An 18,829-nucleotide genomic window follows, 5' to 3' on the forward strand; every position below is an offset into this window, starting at 1 on the left:
TATATCTTTAGAGACAGACAGACAGACGGAGAGCAAGATAGAGAGTATGAATAGAATGATAGTGAATATTTTTTGTAATGTGTTGTCTTTCAGTTTTTACTTCCGTTTGAGGTGATCAGATACAATGTCGAAGAGAATGAACCGGTTCGAGACGCATCAGGGCACTGTATTCGAGTACCAAGAGGTAAAGTATGTTTCATAATCTTTTATAGTTACCAGGCATATATATATTTGCATTGAAAGATTTCTTCCTGAATGTAATTTTAAAAAATCAAGTACTGTACAGTAGAAGAAATGTGAAGGTCTTGGGTCAAGAATTAATGAGTACCGTATTTCTCGCTCCATAAGACACACTTTTTCCCCCAAAAAAAGTGTGGGGAAAGTGTGGAGTGAATACTGCAAAAAAGAGTGCACATTGGGGACCTTAATGATGCCGTGGGGAAGCCTGCAGCCAGATCAGAAAGCAGGGACTGCATGAAAGGAGAGGGGGTCCAGGCAGGAAACTTACAATTCAATAGTGGCAGCATGAAGAAGCGGATCCCGGCCAAGAAGCAGGAGATCGTAGTAGAGCATGGGTCTTCAAACTGTGGCCCTCCAGATGTTGTGAAACTACATGTTCCAACATGCATTGCCACATTTTTTCATATCAGAGCATGCCAAAACTGTCAGGGCATGCTGGGACATGTAGTTCCATAACATCTGAAGGGCCACAGTTTGAAGACCCATGTCGTAGAGGGAAGGCTGCAAGCGAGGAGTGAGTGCTGTTGCTGGCTGTGTTATCGCCGTGCTGATTGAAGAAGAGTTTGTAGTAGGCGGCGTTTCCTAGTAGACCATGGGGCAGCAGTGCGCCTGCGCATTACTCTCTACTCAACAGCTGGGCTTGTCTGAGTACTATGAATGCTGGCTGGTTCTTAATGCCACTGTTGACTGCTGTTCACTTTACATGGTTCAAATGTTATTCTGTTATAGTTTATTAATTATTTTATTACACTATTTGGTTCATAATAATTTTTTTCCTGTTTTCCTCTAAAAACTATTGTGCGTCTTATTGAGCGAAAAATACGGTATATGAAAGACAAACCTACAAAGGTCCAAATCACTGACACATTATCATTTGTTTGGTTTTTACTTTTCCTGAAATGCTAACAACCTGGCATGCGGACACTGCAAACCCAATATGCAGAAATGAAAACGAACGCCAAAGATAACACCACACACACACAATTCACGCCTGTCGCAAAGGACAGGAATAAAAGGAGTCAGTCAAATACACTATTTAAGCATTTCTGCTCACTAAGATTTTTTTTAAAGCCTCATATACATGGGGCGACCTGGCACTTTTGCTGAATGACATCGTGGGTGTCCAGCAATGCTGTGTGCTGAGAGATGATGCTACACAGGGCTTTGCTTTTTTATAATAGGCAAACCCCCGAGATCTAGAGAAAGCCCCTGCGGGCAAAATCAACGAGCGGGAACGCGCATCGCCATCGCTGCAATCCGTGCTCCAGAAAAGGGGCTGAAATTGACCTGTGTTTATGTCCCTTTAGAGATATCAGAAATTTTTTGGCGGACTATCTTAATGGTCTGCAATCAGGGGCTTGGGAGGTGTTGTATTTTTTCCCAGCATGCAACATAACAAATGTAATTTGTAAATAAAAATGCCTACCGGGGTATAGGCATACCAACACCCCCAAAGAGTGGTCACTGCCACGTCAACCTAGCTGTATTGGGGAAATTCATTTGAAATCCTGTAAACAAAACAGTGGGAAGCAAATAGGATTAATTCATGCAGATGTGAATACTCTCTGGAAATGTACCTTATTTTTGCTTGAACTTCTATAGGGTGGGAGGTTTGTTTTTTTATGGCAATGTTATTTTTTTTTTAAAGTCTCTCTAACAACAACAACAACAACAACAACAACAACAGACAGCCAGGAAAGCCTGATCTACTACCCTATGCTAATGGGAGAATCCATAGTGCTAATGCAGATGTATGTGTGGTGGAAATTTACTAAGATTGGAGTTCTAGTTCACATTGGATGTTGCTATGGGCAACCAATCAGAATCTACTTTTTTATTATACACCCTCTAGAAGATAATAGACAGGATCTGATTGGTTGCCCATAGCAACATCCCATGTGAAATAGAACTCCCATCTTAGTAAATGTCCCCCTTAGTGTCTGCACTTGCACAGGCCCCATGCTTAATGCAAGACATCTGACCTCTTCCCTGTATGCACGATTCAGAATACCACAAGGCTTTTGTTGGACACACGTTGCACATCCAAGGCACTGTGTGCTTGCATTGTTGCCGCTGTGAAAAACACAGGGGCAGATGAATTAAGCATGGTGAAGTGATAAAGTGAAAGATAACGCACCAGTCAAGTTACAGTTAGGAGCTAAAGCTGGGTACACACATATACAATCGTCGGGCCAATCTTCCGTTCTGGGTCGGACGGCCGTTCAATTGTATAGGTGTGTATGCTGGCCCGACTCCCTCTGTACGATCGATAAACGGCCAAAAACGGTCTTGTCCGTCCATACTTGGTCGGTCGAAGGTTCAGTGCTGTTTAATATTCATCCGACAGGACGGGCCCATATCTGAACAAAAGTGCAGTGTGTACGCACGTTTGATCGATATGCTGGCCGTTCTTGCGATTATACTGCCAAAGCTGGAACACCCATGCGGGCGTTCCGTATCTGCATGATCTCTCCTACAGCACAAGAAGCGTTCACCTCTCCCCATGTATAAAGAAATAATCATAATATACAGTACATGCACCCCATGTTTACAGCAGGTCGCCATATCTGACCCTAGTCACCGGCAGGGTGACTATGGACAGAATGGGCAAACTGCTATAAAGACTGGGTACGCGACTACAGTCAGTTTGCCGTCTCTGTTTATAGTCACCCTGCCGGCTGACTGTAGATGCTTTCCCTCCATCTTTATAGCAGTTGGCCGTATCTGTCCATAGTCACCCTGCCGGCTGACTGTAGATACGTACCCCGTCTTTATAGACTGCTGTTCTCTGCACAGCCAGTACTGAGGTAAAAAATGAATCACTTTTGTTTAGGTTCTGTACCCACGCCTCCTTGTTTTGGTATGCCCTTAACCCAGCCCATTATGATAATTTACAACCTTTTTCTTGCGACTGTTTGGACGGGAGTACATCGGAAGTTGCAAGTAAAATTGCACAGGTGAGTACGCCCATATCGGCTGTTGTTTGTGGGCGGTCCGACGCATCTATGGTCGGTCGAACGGTCGCAAGAAAACAGGGATTGTATAGATGTGTACCCTGCTTAAGTGGCTGGTGTGTTATCACCGTCCACTTTATCACTTTACCATGCTTAATACATCTCTCCCTCAGTGTTTTAGGAAGACAGATCCATCCAGCAGCAAATGCTGTCCCTGGACTGCAGTACCTACCACATAGCAGGTGGGGTTGCTTAGCACATATAAACATCATACCTCGCAGCTGTCTCGCATCCTGCCGGATCTGGCAGTGTCCCGTGGTGGAGCAGGGGCAGTTGGGAGCTCAGCAGAGCAGTGGGGAACGTATGCTGTGTGCATGTGCACAGCATCTATTCAGTGAAACAAAGGGTCTGGGGGCCTGGCCAGCAGTTCACACAGTACTGGCCAAGCCCCCATATCAATGAAAATGGGGGCATGGCGGTGGCATCCCTGCGAGGCCACGCCCTTAGAATAAGGCCATGCCCCTTTTCAGATGCCAGTGTCCCGGTTCCCAAAATGACAATGTTGGGAGGTAGGAAACATACATGTTATGATGTACAGTATGTAATATATATGCTGGCTGGTTATCCCAGGGATAGGCAGCACTGTGTATATAAAGTATTACATTAGACGGGAGGCGGGCTTAGGAGGAGAGTCCTGAACAAGGTCATTTTAAGAGTGGAGGAGGTCATTGTGCAGTTTCCCCCATCGGGGCCTCCTCCTCTCTGCTGAAAGCAGTGCAGAGTTGGGGAGTCTGAGCCCAAGAGGTGATCACATTGCAGAACTAGGCATTAAGGGTAGCCCCCACTGGCGGATTCAGGGGGGGGGCACCCGGGCACGTGCCCCCCCCCCCCTGTCATTTAAGACGTTGTTTTTTTTTGCTGCTGCCCGCTCCCCCGCTGTGCCCGTTATCCCGCTCCCCCGCTGTGCTCGCTCCCCCGCTGTGCCCGGCCGGGAGAGAGATGTGCTACTGTATAAAATTCACTTCTCCTGCTGGACCGCTAGCCAATGGGCGCTTGCGGTCCAGCAGCCAATCAACTGGCGGCTGCTGGACCGCGAGCGCCTATTGGCTAGCGGTCCAGCGGGAGATATGAATTTTACATAGGATAGGAGCACATTTCTCTTCCGGCCGGGCACACTGTGGAGCGGGGGAGCGGGCACAGCGGGGGAGCGGGCGAGTGGGGACACACGGGCCAGCGGAGCGGGGTGGGGGATGGCTGGCTGGCTGTCAGCACAGGCGGGGGGGTGCACACACAACCCTCCCACCCTACTGCACCCACCCTGCTGCAAGCACCCTCCCACCCTGCTGCACCCAAGCAGATTCAGTGGAGCATGAAGCCCCTTGGCATCAAGCATGAAGCCCCTTGGCATCGAGCATGAAGGTAAGTAGGTATGTGTCAAATGTGTAATGGGCATTATGGTGTGATATATAGTATGTAATGGGCATTATGGTGTGTTATATAGTATGTAATGGGCATTATGGTGTGATATATAGTATGTAATGGGCATTACGGTGTGATATATAGTATGTAATGGGCATTACGGTGTGTTATATAGTATGTCATGTGCATTACGGTGTGTTATATAGTATGTGACAGGCATTACGGTGTGTTACATAGTATGTAATGGGCATTACGGTGTGTTATATAGTATGTAATGGGCATTACGGTGTGTTATATAGTATGTAATGGGCATTACGCTGTGTTATACAGTATGTAATGGGCATTACGGTGTGTTATATAGTATGTAATGGGCATTACGGTATGTTATATAGTATGTAATGGGCATTACGGTGTGTTATATAGTATGTCATGGGCATTGCGGAGTGTTATATAGTATGTAATGGGCATTACGGTGTGTTATATAGTATGTCATGGGCATTACGGTGTGTTATATAGTATGTAATGGACATTACGGTGTGTTATATAGTATGTTATGGGGATTACGGTGTTATATAGTATGTAATGGACATCATGTGTGGGCTTATGTGTAATTGGAATTACAAAGTTCACTAAAATGTGCAATGGGCATTACGGTGTGTGGTATAATGTTGGTCCATGCCCACTTTTAACTGAGCAGGAGCCTCACCTACTACAAATTGAGAGGGAGGGGGGGGGGGCGCGAAACATGCCCTTGCTCCGGGCACCGTGGCACCTAGCTACACCACTGCCGCCGCCTTATAGGATACAGACACTAGAGGTACTGCTATACCTCTAGTGTTTGTCAGAACAGATGAGTGCGGCCAGCGCTACCCTGAAGTGTGGATTTGGGTAGCACTGGCGCGCTATTTAAATGGAACCCTTCACAAGCATGCACCCTGGCTCCCCCCTGGCAAAAAAAATATATCAATCCCATGGCATGGCAACAAGAATAAAACCCCTGGCAAGAAGCATGTAACCCCTGGCAACAAGTGATATTCCTCTGACAATAAGTATGTAGGTAAGCAGCAATTAAATGGTATAATATGTAATAGGCATTATTATGTTTAATGGGCATTTTGGTATTGGCATTATGTTTAATGGGCATCACAACGTATGGCATTGTGTTTTATGGGCATTACTTTGTTGGCATTATGTGTAATGGCCATTACAGTGTGTGACATTATATTTAATTGGTATTACGGTGTGTGACATTATGTGTAATGGGCATTACTGTGTACATTTTTGGTTCGCCGACGGCGCGCAATGTCCCTATTTATACATCATTATCTATACTATGTCTTAATCCATGTGGCGTTATCTGAATTTTGGCTTAATCCATGTGGCATTATGGAAATTTTGTCTCATTCTTTTTGGCATCATGTGTAAGCGGCAAGTATAATAGGGTCCACTATTTTGTTGCATAATGTGTAAAAGTGGTATATGTTGTGGTACACTACACTCAAGGACACGCCCCCTTTGGAATGACCACGCCCCCTTTTAATAAAAATTTGGCGCGCACACCACTGCATCCTTCACTTTTCACTCCATAGTGGGCCTATGGACTTAAAATGTCAGGGCCTATTTCTAATCCCATTCCTTCCCTCTCTCTCTGCTCTCCTCCTCTCTATATCGCTTCACTCTCTGAGAATGCACACTGGCACTACTAACACCGCTCACTCCCATCCCCCCTGTCATGGTACCCCCCCTGTCATTTCCTCCTGGATCCGCCCCTGGTAGCCCCTGCCATCGCAGCCTAGCAGCTGTCCCTGAAAACCGTCCGCACATGCCTGCGTGCTCCGGACCATGCCCCCTGAACACCACATTACCACACTGTCACCGCCCATTAAACTGTGATCACATCTCTCCAGGATTCAATTACCTTTCAAGTTTTGAGCATGCACACTATGGGCACTGCGCATGTGAAGAAGTGATAAAACTGCCTCTAGTGAATCAGCCCCAATGTGCATATTATTCAGCTTTTATGTTTGTTTATTTATTATGGATCTACTTTTACCTTCTTCCAAATTTACAATGATTTCATTTATAATATTATTTCATCACAGGTGAGACTGGGCTGCTAATCTCAAAAATTACGATCTCCAATCCTTTTGCCGGATACGCAGGAGAGGAGTCTCAGACTGAGAAGAAGAGACTTCGAAATGTATTTAAAAAGGGAGATTTGTATTTTAACAGTGGAGATTTGCTGATGGTAGACAAGGAAGGCTTTGTGTATTTCCAGGATCGCGTAGGAGACACGTTTCGGTAAGTTATCTGCTGCATGCTTTTAGCACTTTAAGTTATACTTCAGTTAGAAAGCTAATCTCAAGTAGGGCCAGATGTACTAAGCTTGAAAAGTGATAAAATGGAGAGTGATAAACCACCAGCCAATCAGCTCCTAACTACTATCTTTAAGGCTGGGTTTGACAAATGACAGGTAGGAGCTGATTGGTTTATCACTTTCCAATTTTTTCACTTTTCAAGGCTTAGTACATCTCGCCCCTAGCAATTCCAAAGGTACAGTTCTAAGATAGTACAGTATCTCTTGGTTACATTGTTTCTTCTTTTTGATTTTTGTGAAATAGGGCAAGTATTGTATAGGAATGTAATTATTACACAAATGCGTGTGGTTGGGATAACCTCATACTTTCCAGAAGGTCTAGTTGCACTCTAGATATGGGTGAAGGCGGTAGTTATAATGACATAATATATTATTTTGCGATGCTCTTCTTTGGACAGAAATTATCTTTAAAATATAGTGTTGACCTATTGACTGTGAGCTAATCCACAACCTTTAGTAGATTTAGGGGGATATTCAATCCCCGGGTCATGACTGTCGGTACCTTCCGACAGCCATGACCGTGGCCCGTTTTCGTTTTGCTCAACAGCAAATTGCCAGGCGGTATTCAATGTGCTGCCTGCCGAATGGTGAAAAGAGGTTGTTTCCGTGTAAACTTCTGTGGATTGTCGAGATCTGGCCGTGATAGCGACAATTCTCGGCTGGATCTTGGCAAAATATGCCCGATAGCTTTTAAAGTCGGGCCCATTCTGTCAATCTTCCTCTTCAATGCTGTCGGTTAAGACAGCATTGAATAGGCGGCCTCCGCTATTTCCCCCGTCAGAAATAGTGGAGGGGATTGAATACCCCCCTAATACTGATTTATTAGTACATGGCTGAAGATGCTCACTACACACTGTAGATCCTCCTACCAGCAATGATTTAAACTTACAATTACAACTGGCTTCATATACAGTAGGTAGAATTACTAAGATGCATATGCAGAAGGTCATGTATTATGTGTCTGTCTGTGGTGTATGAGCTTGAGAGTTTAAGTACATTGGTATACTGAGAAATGTGTTTTACATTCAGGAGAATTAGCTAAATTACATGATGTACATAAGTTACAGTGTGTACGAGGTAAACACTAATCCTGTCATGACTGTGTCTTTGTATGTAGCGGTACTGAGAAATTCTGTTGATATTGTAGAGCTGCTAGGTTTTGTACAGAGACATGCACCAGCTGCATCTCTAAACCGCTGCTTGCATGCAAAGATACAGCATGGGACCCTCATCAGTCGCACCATTGTGCTCTTGAGTAATCCTATGGTTGCTCAAAACATCTGCTAGAGCTGTCAGCCACTCTGAGCATGTCCCCCAAGCTCTAAGGGAAGTCATCATTATTTCTCACTCAGCTATCCCAGTCCTGCTTGTTTCATCAAGTGCGATCAGCCTGAAGGATGCAGCCGAACACTGTTGTCTTTTATTTAATAAAATAGTAGATTTACTAACTATGCAACACTAAATTATAGACTTTACATGATGCTCAGTTTGGTATAAATTGAATATTTTACAGATGGAAAGGGGAAAATGTGGCAACCACTGAAGTGGCAGACATTGTAGGGCAGATGGATTTCATTGAAGAGGCTAATGTTTATGGCGTTCCTGTGCCTTGTAAGTGTTAACTGGTACCATAGCATAAGTTGGTTCTTACATAATGTTTTGCACAATATATATTCTACTAGCTCTATAAATAAAACCATAACCCCATCTGAAACTAGTAGCCACTGTATTTATTTATTATTTATTTACAGTTTCTTATATAGCGCAGCATATTCCGTTGCGCTTTACAAAGGGGACAGTGATACAATAAAACAGGTATTTTACAGACAGTCAAAATGTAGGAGGGCCCTACTGGCAAGCTTACAATCTATAGGGAAGTAGTCATTGATACATAAGGATAGATACTGTATTCTTTATTGCATCGATTCCACCAGAATGCAAGGTTCTGTGACTGGTTCTGGAATTTGATAAGCTTGCCTGAAGAGATGAGTTTTTAGGGAACGCTTATAGGTTTGGAGACTGGAGGAGAGTCTTATTGTGCTTGGGAGGGCATTCCACAGAGTGGGTGCAGCCCGAAGAAAGTCCTGCAGTCGGGAATGGGAGCGAGTAATGAGTGTGGATGAGAGACGCAGATCTTGGGAGGAGCGTAGAGGTCGTATGGGACAATAATATAAGTGTGAGGGAGCACTCGTGTAGGTGAACGATTAATATATGCCAGAAGACATACTAGGGGGTGTATTCAATGCTCCGGCGAGCACAGCACAGCGCTCTTAATTTTTCGTTCGCTGTGCATTCTCCATTTTTTCTACCCCTCGCCATGACTCCTGTTCACCCTATTCAACATGTCAGCTGCTCGCCGGCCCTGACCAATGCGGCGTATGAGAAGTTAATGGCTCCCCCCGGGATCATTTTAAATTATACTACACCCTGAGGAAGAACAAACAGTGTTCGAAACGCGTTGGTGTGTTTAAAGGATTTTATTCAGGACTCCAAACCTCCATTCCCTGTAACATCTGTGGACTTACTGCCCCTGACTAGCCCCCATTCCGGGTGAGGGATTAGAACGTGGCTGTATTGGTGATGTGGAGTTTCCTGTTTTACCAATAAATTTGTGAACGTTTTACTTTGGAGAAGTTTCAAGTGTCCCGGTGTATACTTCATTCTAAGAAAAGAAACCTTTGGATGTACATAGGGCATTTTCCCTAGGTGAGTCCTGTTCCATGTGTACCTAATTTGATGATCGTACCAAAGAAACCTTGATGTAAACCTCTCCTAGCCAGTCTAGGTGAGTGTTAGTGGTGGTTGACCATTCAATTATACCACATTATATGTTGATGGTAACCAGGAGAATTCTTTTTCTTTTCCTTGTGGCCTGAATACCCTGGATGTGAATGGCTTATTAAGAAAAATCTTTGAGAAATATCCTGTGAACAGCGCTGAGGGGATCCACTCCTTGTTGTGTATTAAATGTATGTTTATGTTAAACATCCATTCATAGCCCGTGCGAACGTACATGGTGTGCTAGGGGGCGGCGTCAGGAGGACTCGCAAGGCTGCAAATTCGCAGCCTTGCGAATCAACCAGAATAAGCCCCATTGTGTGCGAAGATTTCTGTATATGCAGCAGAACAGATCTGGTATTGGAAAAAGCTGCTGCTGCTGCATTTTAGCACTTTGTGTACAGATTCAGAGACTCCTAGACACATGTGTTGCAGCTGCTACACATTTTCTCCAAAAGAAAAATTCAAAAACACACCTGACACTAGCAGAGTCTCACGGGATCTGGCTTACTGAGAGGGGCTGTTTGTCATGACTGCAGTAATGATGTATGAGGACACATCTGTATTTTATTTTAACTCTTTCTCTTTCCCAGATCATGAAGGCAGGATTGGAATGGTTTCCATTAAACTAAAGGATGGACAATCATTTGATGGGGAAAAACTGTACAAACAGGTGTCAAATTATTTACCCGCCTATGCAAGACCTTGTTTTGTGAGAATTCAAGTAAGTGGATTCTATACCGAATGTCGTTAATTTAATCAATATCAAGGCCAATAATAATATTATAAATAACACTCATCCTGTTAAGTCACGCTATGGTGCCCTCCTTCGGTGAGTGAAACAGTAAATATGGAAAAATTAGAGGCTGCAAATTTTGGGCCTGATTCTGGTTAATTCGGTCCCCACCATATTTGCACCGGGGACCAATGTTTAGCCTCTGCGCATGTGTATATTCGCATGTGCAGGGCTGCTGTGCGGATGCCTCTGGCGACTTGCACAGTCACCGAGGTGTTCACACAAGGAGGGGATGTAGGGGGCATTTGCATGGGGACACTATGCATTTCCTTGGCGTTCCCACAAAAACAGTGTGTGCGCCCAGGAAAATGAACGCAGGCGGGCGGGCGTCAGCCGGCTGCCCCATTCTCAGACCACGCAAATATAGCTCAGTCGAGACTGACTCATATTTGCGAACACGGCAAAAGTAATTTTATGGTCGGCAACCATTGAATTAATTTACCCCCTGTACGCTCCTCTGCAAATGGATGTTTACGCAAAACATCCATTCTCAATGCGGCAACTGAATTTTGCATGGCGGTGGGGCGGGCAGTTACATAGCTTGTTAAGCAGTGAATTTACGCTGCTTAGCAAGTCAACCAGCATCAGGCCCTTGGTTCTGCAATTACTGATTACATCTTTACATCCACCCCATGTTTTGGGCAGCTGTCCCTCATATTTATATTCCAATGGGTTCAGAATAATTTCCCAAGAGTCAAAATCCCAACGGTTAGAATCCCGACAACCATTGGCCGATGGTCAAAATACCGACAAGGTCAAAATCCCAACAGGGTTGAAATGCCAACATTTTAAATGCTAACACAGCTGACGTTTAAAATGTCAACTGGTCAAACGGTAGACATGTTGTTTTTCATTTTTTCGTTGTCTATGTCCACATGGACACCATATAAGTGTACCGAATCCCCTCGCATGGCTCGCTGCACTATTATATTCTCCCTCTATGCCCATTTGGATGGTATGAAGTGTGCTTCAAAGCAAAAATCTTAAAAATCTCATGAAGACTTTTTTACCGGTTGACATTTTTTTAAATATCAATATTTTGACTGTCGGTATTTTAACCATCGACTAATGGTTGTCAGGATTTTGACTGTTGGGAAATTGACTGCATCTCATTCCAATAAGGTTGTACTCTCATCCAGATCCAATGTAACCACTGGGGTGTCACCCACAATGCCTGGGGGAAGATCCAATTATAGAAGTATTTGAAGTGGCAAGTTTTATTATAGCTTTAAATCATCATCAAATTATGACAATTCGATCCTAAACCATCTTCAGGTCAAACCATAGCAGCAGTGCAACAAACCAAACCACACACATCAACAGTCTAATGCATACTGACAAGCAGTACTCTCTAATACCCACAGCTCCTGTTCACAATTGGTGCAAGACAGGACTGGACCTATCAGAAACCAATAGGTGTGGCCAATCCATTTCCACATATACAACATGATATGCATATTAGAAAATCAAGCAATACATATAATTGACAAAAGTTAGTAATAATAATGTGACCACAATACACAAGCATACATACTTACACACCATTATTGTAAGACAGTAAGTACAGTACTTCGATACCTTTTTTACTTATTACTATCGGCATAGATGGGGTCCAAAAGAGGGCTATGCACATAAAACTTCAAACAGGGTGTATGGCTCCTCCCCTCTATGCCCCCTCCCATAGCTCAGTCTAGGTAAAACTGTGCCCAAAGGAGGAAAACATACTTGAGAGAAGTAAACTTAAGACACAAGTGGTGAGACAAACAAACCAACACACCATTCATAACTGAAAACAACAACTGTTGTAATAACTTACAAGACAAGTTTCAATGCCACCTGCAGAATGGCGAACCACTGAATAGGGCACCCAGTATCCCTTATAGACTCTGAGAAAAGGATTTATCATTACAGTAAGTATATAAAATCCTATTTTCTCTATCTTCCATAAGGGATACTGGGGATTCACTTAGTACTATGGGGATGTCCCAAAGCTACCAGAACAGGCGAGAAAGTGGTGAGACGTTTGCAGCACCGCCTGCCCAAACTGGGTATCCTCTGGGTATCAAACCTGTAGAACTTAACAAACGTGTTCTTTCCAGACCAAGTAGCAGCTCAGCAAAAGTTGAATGGCTGAGACAACACGGACAGCCGTCCACAGATCTAGTTGAGTGGGCCTTAACAGAATTTGGAACAGGCAAAGCCGCCGAAGAATAAGCTTGCTGAATAGTCAATTGTATCCAGAGAGCAAATGACTGCTTAGAAGCAGGACAACCCCGTTTGTGAGCATCGTACAACACAAAAATGGGGTCAGACTTCCTTGTCCCAGCTATCCTTTTAAGATAAATATTTAAAGCACAGACAACATCCAAAGATTTAGGAATGTCTGAGGAACCAGACCGAGCTGGAACCACAATTGGCTGGTTAAGGCAGAATGCTGAAACTACCTTCGGCAAACTCTGTGGTCCAGTCCTGAGCTCTGCTCTGTCCTAGAAAAACTTCAGATGTCAGGACTTACACAACAAAGCCCCCATTTCAAAGACCCGTCTAGCTGAGGCCAAGACCACAAGCATGACCACTTTCCATGCAAGGAACTTATCCTCAACTGAGGCCAACGGCTCAAACCAGGAGGACTGCAAAAAGGTCAATACTACCTACAGGTCCCACGGAGCCGTGGGCGGTACGAAAGGAGGCTGGATGTGCAGAACATGGTAACAGAGACAACTTCTTCTGAAAGAAGATGGACAAGGCTGATATCTGTACCTTGATGGAGCCCAAACGCAGCCCCATATCCTCTCTTGGAATTTACACTGATTTCCCAGTGAAACAAGCCCTTAAAGGAGCTGTTTTTAGCGACTCTTCCCCAGTTTAACACCCTTGTACCAGTGAATCTGTAGACTGGAGTGTCTTGGATGAGCCAGAACAAGTTGCATGCTGTTCCCTTTCAGGAAATGGTGCTGATTCGCTGCTGGTCCCGCTCTGAGGTAGCTCTGCCCTCTGTAATGGCACCAGAGCTACTGAGAATATTTATACTGGCAAATATATAACATGTAAAACCATGCCTAAAGGTACTAAAAGGCTGCCAGTGTGCGCATGGGGGTTATAGAGGGGAGAAGCATAGAGGGGAGGAGCCAGCACACCCTGTTTGAAGTTTTATGCGCACAGGCTCCTTTGGACCCTATCTATACCCATAGTACTAAGTGAATCATCAGTATCCCTTATGGATGATAAAGATATTTTTCCACCAATTTCAGGGGTGCATTTCAGGATAGATGTTAGGCCAAGAGGATATAGTTCTCTTTGAATCACATCATTGTACTAAGTTTTATTTTTATATCACTTTCTTTCTGTTACATATATCTGTACTTGAGAACACATGAAGCACCTGTTCAAGATGATGTAATGGTGGGACTATGATTAACCATTGCTTCTATATACAGGACACGATGGAAGTAACAGGAACCTACAAGCAGCGTAAAGCGGAACTGGTCAAGGAAGGCTTCAGCCCACTCACCATTAAAGACCCCCTGTATTTCTTGGATGAATGTAATAAGACATTCAAGCCAATGGATTCCTGGATTTACAATGCCATTTTGGAAAAGAAAATTAAATTGTAGTAGGATAAGCTCATTAGATCATAGCTTAATTGCATCATTCTCACAACTTAAATAAACATTTAAAATCGTCTATTGTTTTCTTACAAAATGTTCTGACAAAACCAGTCCCCTTTGCTGTTATGCGCAAAGGGGACAGGTCCGGCATAGGGCGCAATATAGCTTTTGTAAAACAGTGCAGCTGGCATTGTAACTTAAAGTAGCTGTCCTGTGTCCACGACTCTCCTTATCGGCGACAGCAGTGCACATGTGTACTTGTGTACAGCCAGCTGTAATGGGCATGCGTAAGATCTCGAGCGCAGCCTGGAGCCAGCAGCAGGGCTAGCTTTGTCCCTGTAGTGGGAATAGGACAATGCTAGTCCTGGGCTGGCTAAATGGCCAGGGCATATTATCTCCTTGGAGGCTATTAAAACATTGTGCCACTACTTGCTGGGGGGGATTGAAGGGGACAGCCGCGTTGAGCGTTAATCGGAGGGTTGTCCATAGAATATGTTAGGTGCGCCCGTAATACATTTGAATTATCCCCCAGTTAACTAGCATTAAATGCAGCATATGCACTTAACACTAGTTCATACATCTGTCGCTTGGTTCCTTTTGCCGGATCTACAGTGTGTAGATAGTCAATAAATTTACCCCAAAAAGTCATATTGAATAGGTCCACAGGGTCAAAAAAAAAATCGACATGAAAAAGGTTGACAGGGTCAAAACGTTGAAATGAAAAGGTAGACACATGACAAGGTTGACATGAGTTTTTCCAGGATTTTTTGTTTTTGTTACCATCCATATGAGGATAGAGGAAAATATAACAGTGTTCCGAGCGTAGCGTGTCACCAAGCCCGAAGCATAAAGAGTGAAGCAAGTCATGTGAGGGCACGTCTTACACCAATTGGGGGGTCCATGTCGACCTTTTGACCCTGTCAACCTATTGCATGTCGACCTATTGACTGTCTATGTAGACACTGTCTATTTAATAATCCACACCCAGTTCATTTCATATTCGCTTACGTCAAGCAGCATTCTCAGATGTGTTAGGTGACAAGAAATGAAAAGGTCATCTTTTAATTGCTTAGTACTGTAAGTACTGATTGTGCTTTAGCTCCATTACTGGCTATGTCCATAGCATTATTTACAGATACTAATGGCCTTGATGGAGAAATCTGTGAAACGCAGATAAAAGGCATTGAGTCTCCCATACCCATTGTAAGTCTGGAACATGACCCCTGACTTCGCACCACACCAGTCCAGCCATGCCAATATCTGAAATGCTTGGGCCACAATGTAATTTGGATTTTTCCAAATTTAGGAAACTTACAGTATAATGAGATATCTTGGGGATGGACACAAGTCTAAACACAAAATACATTTATGTTTCACATATACCGTATATACTCGAGTATATGTCAACCTGAATATAAGCCGAGGCACCTAAATTGACCACAAAAAAATGGGAAAAGGTATTGACCCGAGTATAAGCCTAGGGTGGGAAATGCAAAGGGTCTAGGGGCACACTGAGACACACTGTACAGGGTCTAGGGGCACACTGAGACACACTGTACAGGGTCTAGGGGCACACTGAGACACACTGTACAGGGTCTAGGGGCAAGTCCCCCTCTCTCTTCATCCCATGATCCCATAATTGCAGCTGGGTCTCCTGTCATTTTAGTTCCCCAGCTGGCAGGAATCTTACAGGATGAGCAGCCAAGTACAGCGTGTGACAGGAATGGAAGCAGTAGTACGTAATTACAGTGCATATAGAGGGAGACACTAATCAGGAAGAGATGAGCGGGTCCCAGGTAATTGGGGCTGTGTGACTGCTGCAGAGCTGACGCTGCATGTGGTATGGATGCGCTGCATGAGGTATGGATGTGCTGCATGTATTCCGCACTCACCATGGCAGCTCATAAGCCCCAGTGCCGGAGCCCTTGCTTCCCAATACTGGCTGCTCCTTACTCTCCTGGCCGGCGGCACTTGGCACATCCTCCATTTCTGCCCGAGGCTGCAACATCATCAGCCTCCGCCAGGCCTCAGCGTCACCAGGCATTGCCACTGGTTCTGACTGAAGGACCAATTACCGTATACACCCGAGTATAAGCCGAGGGGGTACTTTTTCAGCATAAAAAATGTGCTGGAAAAAGTCGGCTTATACTCGAGTATATACGGTACCTGAAAGGATTTCATATTTTCAGATATGGGAAACTCAACCTGTATATCTAAAGGCTAAATTGTATTTGTATTTTAAAAGTGCAAGATAAAGAAAGATACTGTAGTTGGCAGTGTGTAGCTGTAAAGACAAGAAAATACAAAATAACAGTTTTTTATTCTAGCAAATTATAATTTTGACATATGCAGTATACAGTATAATGTGAAAAACACATGAAACAAATAGTGTTTGGCAATTAAGTAAGTCAAGGACTGTACAGTCATGTAACAGAATAATCTTTATCCTGTTGTCGGTATCTGTGTTTTACAGCATCACTAATCACAGCAAATTACTTTGATCCATTTTAAAATGCGACATTCAGAATGTAGGAATCTGTTGTAAAATCTGTTGATCAGTTGGAAGTGTGTGGAAGTTACAGAGCACTACCTCTGTAGGACCAGGAGAATAGTAAGCACCTTAAATGGAGTAAAGGAAAGTTTCAGACCCTGGTCCTCCAAAATAATTGTCTCTCTTTCACTTGGACGTTCCAGGAGGTCACACCTGTAAGGAGAAAAAGCATAATACAGAATATTATATAACTGGTGTACACAAATACTAAGAGCAAAGTGAGGTAAATTAACATAAATAAATGGAAAGAAACACAACATTATATGATTATATTCTTCATCTTAAGGTTATTACCCAAAACAAACCCTTTATGGGATATCTAACCTTGGGCTTTTTGGGACCAATTCAGGATCGCTTGAATTCAGCCCCAGGCCCGATTTCTGCATAGATGCAAACCCCAACAGTGACTGGCAATAGCGAGTTACACACTCGCCGGGCCGTACGTTGCGAGGAAGGTAGGCCGAGGGCAGGCGGAAACCAGGCCATAGCAGGAGAACGCCCCCCTTATGAGTGTCCCCATGAAAACGCTGGGCGTTCTCCTGGGAACGTAAGTGGGCCGATGCCTGCTTGGGGCGGGCAACTGATGTTAAATGACATCAGAGTCCGCACCACCTTTGGCGATCTGCAGAGGAAATAAGATAGTTTAGACTGAGTTTTATTTCCGAAGTCAGGAAAATGGCCGCATACGAGGGGATGTGACGCAAACATCTCCTCACATGGCAGCGAAGGGATTCGGGTGCCGGGGGGCGACCGTTCGGCAGGGGCGAATGACTGCTGCTTAATGAGCCAGCCTGAATTAGGTCTGGGCTAAGACCAGAACTTTGTAATCCACTTGTCTATACTCACAAGAAAACCTCTTTCACGGGGAGCGATATCTTTAACCACGTGTCCACAGTGCTACCATAAGCCTCATACAATCTGAGTACAAGGGAGTCTGGCTGCTTCTCTGCCTGGATGAGCACAAGTTTAAGTACATAAGATTAAAGAAAAATCAATTATATTCCAATACAAGGATAAAGAAATATTAAAGAGATAATAGAGATTATACTGTATATAGACGTTTAGAATTTATGCACATTAAATATCAAAACAGGAAAACCCAATTGGTGCTCAGTGGTGTCCGCAGTTTTGGTAAATGAATACGAGCACCATGGGGGTTACTCAGACCTGATCACTGCTGTACGAATTTGCAAAGCGATCGATAACCGCACATGCATTCGGATCATAATGCACATGCGCGAGGTCAAACAGGGACACAAATCAGAGATTACTCCAGTCGCAAGCTTTTTGAAAGTTGCTGCCATTTGTAGGTGTCAACCGTTAATGGAAGTTTCAGGAAAAACGCAGGCGTGTCCAAGCGTTTCCAAGGAAGGTTTGTGATGTCAGCCCGGCCTCAATCAGCCAGTTTCCATTGCACATGTGTGAAAGGGTCAGGTTTATGTACAGACTGCACACAGTGGAGAAATCATTTGATGGTGAGTGAGTTGTGTATGGATTTGCAGCTGGCCACTGATCGGCGGATATTCACAAGCCATTTGCAGACTTGCATAGGGCGGGATTTCACTCTGTCTGGCTAGTGGCTATCTGATCGCAGGGCTCTGCAAAATTGCCCATCAGTGATCAGGTTTGAATCAGGCCCCATGTTCTTTTGATAACACTGGGCGAAACCACACAGCAACCAACACTGGGGGGAATCTAAGTGTCTTTCTCTTAGGCTGCCACTAAATGGCGCCCCACAGTGCAATTCAATTTACTCCATTTAAGCCCGATTAGCAACTGGGAGAAACATTGCATTTTGAAGTCCCTGTTTGGGCAGCCACTTTTCACATGGCGCCCATTAGTTTGTTTAGGTTCATCCATTTTACATGATGCGAGAGTTAAAAAAAAATATATATATCACCCTCTAGTCACCTGTCAGTTAGATGGTAGATCGGGTGCAATAAAACATGTGAATCTCCCTCATTATACAGTATGTGCAACTGCTGGGCACAAAATGGGGAATTCAATTCTTTGCTACAGCTACAAAGTGTCACCAGAAAGTTGATGGAAAAACACTTGACGCTCAGTAACATTACTCATTTTCTCTTACACTTTCAAGAGATGCAC

The 18,829-nt window shown here is 44.1% G+C and overlaps 2 protein-coding genes across 2 annotated transcripts in view; one reads left to right on the forward strand and one right to left on the reverse strand.

Moving 5' to 3' along the window:
* Positions 1 to 14,248, forward strand: part of LOC146072526 (long-chain fatty acid transport protein 2-like) — a 35,201-nt gene extending 20,953 nt beyond the window's left edge. Inside the window, exons 6-10 of the mRNA XM_083179744.1 lie at positions 94 to 184; positions 6,716 to 6,914; positions 8,504 to 8,601; positions 10,362 to 10,492; positions 14,002 to 14,248. Of these exons, the coding sequence (XP_083035870.1) occupies positions 94 to 184; positions 6,716 to 6,914; positions 8,504 to 8,601; positions 10,362 to 10,492; positions 14,002 to 14,178 (696 nt within the window). The 3' untranslated portion in view covers positions 14,179 to 14,248. The remainder of the gene's footprint in view (positions 1 to 93; positions 185 to 6,715; positions 6,915 to 8,503; positions 8,602 to 10,361; positions 10,493 to 14,001) is intronic.
* A 2,225-nt stretch (positions 14,249 to 16,473) lies between these two features.
* The window catches only part of MAN2C1 (mannosidase alpha class 2C member 1), a 42,954-nt gene continuing 40,598 nt past the window's right edge, over positions 16,474 to 18,829 (reverse strand). Inside the window, exons 25-26 of the mRNA XM_083183724.1 lie at positions 17,570 to 17,673; positions 16,474 to 16,876 (exon numbers count right to left, since the gene is read on the reverse strand). Coding sequence (XP_083039850.1) covers positions 16,759 to 16,876; positions 17,570 to 17,673 — 222 coding nt within the window. The 3' untranslated portion in view covers positions 16,474 to 16,758. The remainder of the gene's footprint in view (positions 16,877 to 17,569; positions 17,674 to 18,829) is intronic.

This window comes from Crinia signifera, chromosome 4, assembly GCF_055691185.1.
Source record: "Crinia signifera chromosome 4, ASM5569118v1, whole genome shotgun sequence".
Taxonomy (NCBI): Eukaryota; Metazoa; Chordata; class Amphibia; order Anura; family Myobatrachidae; genus Crinia; species Crinia signifera.